Consider the following 9,714-nt stretch of genomic DNA (forward strand, 5'->3'; position numbering starts at 1 on the left):
CAATCAAGAGTAATATTATATAATATTATATTATATTACAGTAGTAAAAGAAAATTACCACCAGTTTTCGCTTTGTATAATGACATAAGAGTTGAATATACAGCAAACAAATATTTCTTATCAACTGAAGCTAAATCTTCAATTTCCTGAACAGCACCACAAATCTCGATTTCTGGAATGATGAGAAGAATAAACAAAAATATTTTCAAGTAACAGTTTATTGTAAATAAAATATGTTAATAACACTGACCGGTTCAATTTGCAAATCAATACTATTATATAAAGATGAAGAATTGTTTGTTTAAGTTAAGCAAGCTACTTGCAACAATTTTAAATCTAGCTATTTTATTTCATTCCTTTCTCATAGGCAGGAATATAATTTTTAAATGAATTTGTTACTTCTTCATAAATTGCAAAGTGATCAACCCGAAACTGAGAATTATTGAATTAATATCACTGACGATGGACATCCAAATGAATTGGTGCAAAGACAATGGTTTTAACCTTAACCAACTCAAGATAAATGTTTGAGTCTTAACAAAAAAGAAAAAGGTGATAATTAGATCACCCAAGTTAATCATGGTCTAGATGAACATGAGTAAGGAAGGGAAAAACTTCGTGGTTATTCTGGACCTATGTTATTCTATGTGTCTGTAAAAGAGCAGTAAGCAAAACTTAAGGTTTAAACCTAATTTGGTTTATTGTCTGTATACAACAGCTACCAGACCCTGATCTTACATACAGATTTATTATGGTGGAACAAAGCCAACTTGGTTATTACTAGAATATTTCTAAAAAAAAAACTATTAAGACTAGCGTGTCTAAAAGGGTGCTATGTATTAAATAAGGAGGACAAGCTGCTATCCACTTACTCTGATGTTCAAATCAGCAAGTACAAAGATTAAATACAGTGTTAAAATAAACACTATATCCCAATGGTATGATATAATGGATAGCTCTCACACAGCCGAAGAAGCAGGAGCTGGCATCTAGCACAAAGGTAAACCACTAGACAGAATATCTATAAAACACAAAACAATTTGCCACAGCACAGTATTTGTTTTGGCTGCCAAACTACTGCTCATCTAAGATTTGGTGACTGTGCCAATCAGATTCTCTAAAACTGTCTGAACTGTTCATTATCCTCTCTTCGAGAACTCCAAAAGGTTCTACCTCCAAGAGATTTTTTATCACATCTCTTGCATGGCCAAATAATCTGAGCTGAAAGCTACTTTTTACTACATACAGTGCAAAAACCGTTTAGGTCTGTAAAAAAAAAATTCTATATCTACCCAACAAGCTGTGTTAAGCTGTTAAGCTCCAGTAGTTAATGAAAGTGGTCAGTCTTGTAAATATCTGTTTAATAACACACCAATATGGTCAAAAACTAATTTAATGATTTATTTCTATTTTAAAAATTTATTTCTTTGAAGTGAGAACTTCTGATCTCTTTTGCATCAGAAGCCTGTACAACTCACCACAAAATCTAACAGCCTACATAATCTTTTCACAGTGTCAAAGAATCAAAGTTACAGATCACAAGAAAGAACTTTTCAATTTTTTTTTTAGTTGCTTTGAATAACAATAGTATAAACATATAAAATATATTTTATTAGCAAATAAAATAAATAGTTTTCGTTTATTTGAGGCATCTGAAAAATAATGTATACACACATATTCACAACTATTTAGTTATTTTAATCAAAGAATATTTGGGTCAATTAACATTTTTACATATTTTTTGATAATTAACACAGCAGAAAAAATTATAGATGATAATTACTGCAAACCACTTTTCAACAAAACATATTTAAAAGATTAGGTTAAATTTGTTCAATTTGATAAAATCAAAAGCAAAGTTTAACTAAGTGAGATTGAGTGTAATTTTTATATTTTTGACAAAAAAAATGTTTTTACTAGAAGACAATGTTAAGCATAATATAAAAATGTGTTACATATTCAAACAATACACAAAATTGAATTAGATTTATTAAAAAATATGTTAATTAACACTTACGTTTTTTAGCTTCATCTATATTTTCAGTAGAAAATTTCAAATTTATTAAATCTGCTGAACTTGGTATGGACTGAGTGATGCTTATACGCTTCAGATGATTAAGAATTAAACTAAAATAAATAAGCGTTGTTTAAATGATAAAAAATCATAGTTTATTTCGTGAATTTTAAAAATCTTTCAGATCATATAAAATGTAAATTTAAAAATATTAAAAAGAACCATGTAATCAGAGATCTGTGACATAATTATACAGATAAACACTGAGGAATATGTAGAGAAATTATAGGTATTTGTGGTACAGTATTTCTTGAAAAAATGAAAATTCATGTTAAAATAAGGTTACAAAATTAAAAGCTGCAACTATTATTAATTTTTCTATTGTAAATCACTCAAACTACCATTGTTTGATAAGAAATCAATTGTTCCTGAAAAAATAAATTAGTAAAAATGAAAAAAATATTCATCCCAGGATTTATGTAGATTCTGATTTAGCCTATAGAATTTTTCTCTTTTTGGGTAAACTGATTATAGAGGCTATAGAAGAAAAATATAACTGTTATACTTATCATACCAAGACAATTTTAATGGGATGGTTAGATGAAATTTTTGAACTAAATAATAAATGAACAGTAGTTTCATATGTTACATTTTATGTATGACACAAGATATTAAAAATAATCAAAACAAAACCACCAGAGGCCCAAGACAAAATGGATTGATGGTACTACATTTGAACTTGTTTAGTAATAGTGAACGAGCAAGTTGAGAAGACACTTATGTCAGGAGCTGTTCAAATCTGGCCTGGGCAGGTTGACTTTCATTTTGTGGCATAACCTCAAATCAGATATCATAGATAGTTAGAAACAGATCTCAACCTTCACACTCTGGCTAGATTACGTTAATACGGTGTAGGGTACCCCTCCAACCTACCCTAATTACTTTTAAATGTTTGTAATTATTGCATTTATTTACACTTTAATTAATATCAAAAATAAAATTTTGGTTTCTAGTCTTTTCTTTTGGTTTGTAAATTCTGCCCACTACCATACGGTAACACTAGGTGCTTGCACTGCTATGAATTGGAGGTGAGGTTTCTCAGTTTATTGGGATAGTTTAATGAGTGAATATTTTCACTTTATTTAAATATTAAAACATTTTATCATATATATTTTTTTTTCATAAAAATTAATTCAAACAAACTATCCACATAAAAACAAACCCCCCCCCTCTTTTTATTTCTATATCATCAAATTATGATATAAAAATAAAAACATACTAAAATATTAATTACAAAATTGCTTTTAAACAGTACACTACTATAAATTATGGAATGGGTTAAAACATAAACCAAATTGTTTCACAAAATGTAATTCCTGAGGAATTACATTTTTTTAATTTATGAGCATTTAATTTTGTTATAATACAAATACAATAATCAAAAGAATCAAAGAACATTTTTTTTTTAATATTTCAAGGACCTATACAGCCTTATAAAAAATAAATTTGATGTTAACCAAACTTTCGTCCCACCTTGAAGGGCTTCCTCAGGGCTGATATAGAAAGTTCTCTAACTGATTGTATACTTTTATTATAAAATGCATTTATTTTATTTATAATTATTTTGTTATATTTTATTATTTCAGTAAATTACTTATTAAATTTCAATTATTTATTATATTTCATTAAATTATTTTGATATACAATGTTATTTTATTATATAAAATTGTATACTTTTATCAGAAGAGATGAAACAATTAAATTAATATATAAAATTATAACATAGGATATTAAATAAAATTTGTTGGCATATAATAATTGGGTAAAAATAAAAAAAAAAATTAAATGTGTAAAAACAGTAAAAAATCAAGTATATAATTTCTAACATAGTATACTTTTATTTTCCATTGTATTATCTATGTTATTTTATTATCTCTTATTTAATTCCGTTCTTTTTATAGGTTTAATTTTTTTATGATTATACCTTACATGCAGTTAACCTCAGTTCGTGAACCTAGTCAACCAATGTCTACATCTGTATTTTCCATACCACTACAGCCACTAAAATAAGACCACCAAAGGGCATAATGAGTGACTTGAGACTACTACTAAACTTAAATTCCAATGTTCTGTACTATTTGTACAGTACTATCTGTATCATTTGTGGCTGCAATGTAATATGCAACTTTTACTTATCAACAACCTTAGGTTTACTATATTTCCTTCCTCATTACTTCTTTTTGGTTTTTAACGGCGGCCTTACTTGTTTTTAATGGCGTTCGACAGGGAGATTCCCTTGCCTGTCTGTTATTAGAGAATCAAAGGTTCAGACCAGTGGAACCATTTTTAATCATATAGTACAAATCCTGGGATATGCTAATGATATCGACATTATTGGGAGATCAAAAGCTGTTGTGGAAGAGACCTTTCTTGCCCTTGATGAAGCTGCAAGGAAGCTGGGACTTGTTGTTAATACCATAAAAACCAAATATATGATAGCTGGTCAAGAAAGAGGTTTTAATGAAGATTTTGCACAAATTCGTCATTACTCTTTCAAACAAGTTGAGGAATTTGTGTACCTCAGATCACAAGTTAATGCCACCAATGACGTTTCGGCCGAGATAAGGAGACGAATATCATCGGCCATTAAGTGTTTTTTTGGACTGCATCGGCACTTTGGTAGTAGCTCACTATCAAGATCCATGAAAACTAGATCATATAAAATGTTAATTCTAGCAGTGCTGCTCTACGCCTAGGAAACTTGGGCACTTTCGAAGGCCAATGAAAGGGATCTCCAAACGTTTGAGATAAAGGTACTCAGACGCATCTTCGGCTCAGTAAAGGATGGTTCAGCTTGGAGAAGATGCACGAATAGGGAAGTCTACTTGTTAATTGGTGAGCCTGATGTTGGAAAAATTGGTAGGCTGTGCTGGGCAGGCCATGTGGCAAGGATGGGAACTGATGAGATCCTAAATAAACTTCTCAATGAGCGCCTACATGGAACACGGCCGAGTGGCCACCCAAAGCTTTGATGGCAGGATGGTGTTAAAGAGGATTCAAGGACCCTGCTCGGGATGAGGAATTGTAGAGCAGCTGTACTTAACATATTAAACTGGTGGAAGCTGCTTGAGGAGACCAGGACCCCGTAATGGGTTGTCACACCGATTGAAGATGATGATGTTTTTACTTTTCTTAACTATTTTCACCATTCCATTTGATATTACTTCAACCATACAATTTTATTCATACATTTTATTACTATATTTGTTATTAATAATATATTATTTTCATTACGATGGCCAAATCCTTTTATTTAATTTATCCTGTCCATTTTCATGTCATTTTTACAACTTTTCTTTGGATCATCTTACAGTCCTACCATAGTTTACTATTTGTATCTTGCATATTTAGCCCTGATGAAAAACTGAAATCTGAGTTGAAATATTGGTTTCCAATAGTTTTTCTTTTATATTACCTTTTTTGGCTACCATCCAGACAATCTTATTTGTGAATTAATTACAGAAATACAAATATAAAATTAAAAGTCAGCTAAAGACTAAGTTAAAATATATATTAATTGCATACTTACTCTTTAGTATAAAATAAAACAGCATCTGAACTTGAATATAAGACTAATTTTACAAACTTAAGGCAATGTTGAAGTAGCTCTAAGTTTTTTGTAATTACTCTCCTATTTAATTCGCAGTCTTCAAGCTTTTTATTAGCTTTATCTATTGCTGTTAACATTAGATTTTCACACCTTTTTTTGAGCAGTTCCTGTATTCTAAAAAAAAAAAGTATATGTATTTTCAATTACTATATCAATAACAATGCTATTTAAACTGTTTAGAATATCTAATTTGAAATAAATACTGTTTCTACTAATTGAATGACAATTAATTAGTCAACAATCATTTTTATTACAACTAGATCATTTGCTTGAGAAAAATTACTGAATTAATATATCTTTTAATGGATTCCAACAGTTGATTTTAATAATACTGATTTAGAGAAAAAATACCATTCCTTTCAGAAATGGATGACAAATAACTAATTTATTCACAGACAACTTTTCTCTTTCAAACAAATAGAAAATTCAGCCAGTTCCTGTTTTAAGTCATTTTAGAGTTACATCATTACCAAAACCCATATTACTTCAAAGTAATACTACTGAAAAAAAATAATAGAACTATTTTATCGAAGGAATAAGAAAAAATCAATTTAAATGAAAATAAAGCTATTAAATTAACTGAAAAATTAAATGAGTGAAAAAGAGATGTGTTCTATAGTCTTAAAGCCGAAAGATGCACAATAGTCAGCAAACATTTTTTAGGATGCTTAGGAAAACAAGTTGCCATGCAGTACTTCCTTAATATGGCTCAGAACAAACATAGATGTAGTGCACAAGGTGCCCCTCTTGCAGGATTCTGCCAGGTGAGTAGGGCATCTCATCTGGCCCCAATTGGAAGGAGTGCCTTTATGCTACAGTGGTAACCTCACTCGTTGAGGAGTCTTGACTGGGACTAAGAGAAATGCCACTCGTCATTCCAAACCAACAGAACAGTCCTGATGACATACTGCTATCTCTAAATAACATGCTAATTTCCAAGTATGACTGTTTAGTGATAGGTGACTTAAACTCTCACTCACCTTATTGGGGATATGATCACTATGACCTCCAAGGGGAAGATTTGGAAACATGTGAACTGAATACTCATTAAGATTACTTGATTAACCATGCAATCCTCTAACATTCTACTCCAGAATATGAAAAATAACTTCCACACCAAACCTAGCCTTTGCCACGAATAACCTGGTGTCCATTGCCCAAAGGGAAGCACTGAATCAGCTAGGTGGAAGTGACCACAGGCCCATTAAAATTGTAGTGGATATTGCAACTCCACCACAGGAAAAAATATTACAGATATGTACACAGCTGCAATAAACATAAAATCAAAAAGAAAACCAATCTGCAAAGCAATACACAATGGTGCTTCTTCGAGCAGTAGGAGAAAGTATTCCTAGAGGAGCACGAAATTACAAACCCTATTGGATTGAAAAAACTTAGACCATAGAGAGGGAACCAGCTAATATAAAAACCAAAGCAGAAAAGAACCCAGGAGAACCTGCATCAAGCTGTATAATTTTAATAGACCTCAGAAATAAAAAAATATATTTTTAACTTACGCAGTTTCGCTTCTTAAGAGCCTAAAGTCTAAATGGAAAACAGGGCTAATGTTGCTTGCCACTGAATTAGAATGTTGCTCCATTATCTATGAAGAAGTTACGTTGCATTAGGTCCCAGGGCACTGTGAAATAACTGGGAATGAACTGGCTGACAAACTTGCAAAGGAGGGCTCCAAATTACCCCATATCACCACCATACCTCGGTTGGAAGAAGCTAACACCATTAACAAAGCATCAGTACAGCACTATCAGCAACCAACATCAGAACAACTTCAAACCCAAGGCTCCAATCTATTTACTTCCAAGGAAGGAACGTGTTTTAATTATCTGGCTTAGAACTCACATAATAGACTCAATGCACACCTCTACAAAAAATTTGTATAAATATTTGTAGTTGTCAATGCACAACTCCGCTGTGTGAATGTGGAAAAGATAAACAGCATGTTCAATGCATTCTTCAAACATGTGTACTCATGGAGGAATGACGAATCCAGAAATGGCCTGAACAGACTGACTCTACTAAAATCACTTTCCAAAGAAAGGAACCTGCTGAGGTAAGTATGCAGACTGCTTGTATGACTACATTAAAAAAAAAAAATGAGTTAATGTTTTCAATGTAATAATAACAATATCAATCTTACAAATCAAATTCCTTCTTTATATCTGAAACAAGTGACTTCTTAACCGTCTCAAGCTTTTCTTCTCGTTCTGAAATTTTTTTTAGAGCCGAGTTCAACACAACTGAACTATACCTATGACATACAGAAATAATTAATTTAATTAAAACATAGTAAACAAAAAAAATTATTTCAAGGTTGTAAATAATTACATAAATAGATTTGTTATATTTAAAAACCTATAACCAGTGAAAAATAAAGTCAACAAAACAAAGAATAGCAATTCTGATTAACATACTATAATGAAATAGCAATATTCTAGTGCTATATACTGAGAATACTGGGTTAAAAAGGAAATTTAGTTCAATTAAATATATTAAGTCATTTTAAAGGTAGGAATAATTCAACTTTCACGATTAGTGCCATCCTAGCTGGTGGGTCTCTTGTACCTACCCTCAATGAACTCCCAGAGCCACAGGCACCATTGCCAGCTCTTAGTAAATATTACTAAGTGCTAGATCTGGGGAAAGCATGACAGCACGCAACTTGCCCTCAGTATGCTTATCTCCACACCACAAAAGCAACAGAAAGATCAAAGTATCTTGGGTATTAAAAGATTGAATCGATTTTCCAAAGTAAAGTTGTAGTCCCTTCCCCAAAATACAATCAGCCAATGAAATTGAGGAAAACAAATTCAAGAAGGGAGGAGTATAGTAGGGGGATTTAGTAGGAGGATTCTAGGAGAGGCAGTTTCAGAGTTGCAAGATCAATGAGGAGAACTAGCAGAGAAGTCGTAAGGTAGTGGATCAAACAGAGAGAGTACAGGTCCTAGCTAGAAAGAGTCACACGGAGCAGTTCAGGTCCAAGTAGAGCAGTATCAGACTTGAGAGAGGGACCAGATACTTCAGTCGAGTTCAGATTAAGGAAGCTACAGACCAGCAGTACCCAATTTATTAGATTTGAACCATGCTTGGCACACTCCCACTCCTGACAAAAGGAGTTTCCTCATGTATAACATATTTGAATGTATGAACATACTTGAAACTTAGGTTGCTTAAAAGGCTTTCTGAGACACTTAAATAGTGCATAACCTGTTAAAACCTTTCAACTAACACTATAACATCAGGAAAGATAAACAATAAAACAGTTCTAACAATAATTCCTCACAAAATATAAGATGCCTGGCCAACCGTCTGCAAATCACCCGTTAGAAACCAATGTGGAAGGCTAGGTGAACTTTTACGGACAAGAACATGTTGCTAATGCTTGATTGATTTCAACTACATCCTCAGCCTGGTTTAACTTTTTATTTGTTCTATATTAAATTTTCTCTTTCCCCTTAATTCTAAGATTTATTTGTGTGAATAATAATCTATACTTCATTTAAAGAAAAAAAAATCCACTACATTGTTACTAAATACCTTGTTAATGATGACTCTACAATGTCAATGACCATTAAAATATAAAAAGGGAAGAGGAGACAAATATTCAAGAGGTGCAAATCTAGGTCTTACTAAATCACTAATTCCATAGATGACTTTTTTTTTTTTTATTAACATTAACACCATCAAGAATCTCAAATCAACAACTTCTGCAATTAAAAACTTGGTTGTTAGAATTTAGGGAACCTAACCCAAACAATTGAAGAATACCTATCGTCACCAATCCCACTCTCCTTACCTCCTAAAGCAGTCACCCCTTCTGAGGTCAAATATCAACTAAGGATGCTAACTCCTCGTATGATCTTCTGACTCCTCAAATCCTTTGCCAACTTCCTCCTAAAGCTATAAATTCCTTACATATCTCTATAATTGTATCCTAAGAACAACCCATTTCCCTATCCTTTGGAAACATTCCATTATAATTCTCTTTCCAAAACCAGGAAAACCTCCTAAT

General features: G+C 31.8%; 1 protein-coding gene across 2 annotated transcripts in view; it reads right to left on the reverse strand.

Annotated features, from left to right (window-relative positions):
- The window catches only part of LOC106689984 (transcription intermediary factor 1-beta), a 35,512-nt gene that overhangs the window by 16,567 nt on the left and 9,231 nt on the right, over window positions 1–9,714 (reverse strand). For both annotated transcript variants that reach the window (XR_010844260.1, XM_014435216.3), the window contains exons 5-8: window positions 7,843–7,953; window positions 5,604–5,798; window positions 2,018–2,127; window positions 59–172 (exon numbers count right to left, since the gene is read on the reverse strand). Coding sequence is in view for 1 of the 2 variants with exons in the window: in XM_014435216.3 (XP_014290702.1) it covers window positions 59–172; window positions 2,018–2,127; window positions 5,604–5,798; window positions 7,843–7,953 (530 nt within the window). In the remaining variant the exon portion in view is untranslated. The remainder of the gene's footprint in view (window positions 1–58; window positions 173–2,017; window positions 2,128–5,603; window positions 5,799–7,842; window positions 7,954–9,714) is intronic.

The sequence above is a fragment of the Halyomorpha halys genome, unplaced genomic scaffold (genome assembly GCF_000696795.3).
Source record: "Halyomorpha halys isolate HHAL.00 unplaced genomic scaffold, Hhal_1.1 Scaffold1539.1, whole genome shotgun sequence".
NCBI lineage: Eukaryota > Metazoa > Arthropoda > Insecta > Hemiptera > Pentatomidae > Halyomorpha > Halyomorpha halys.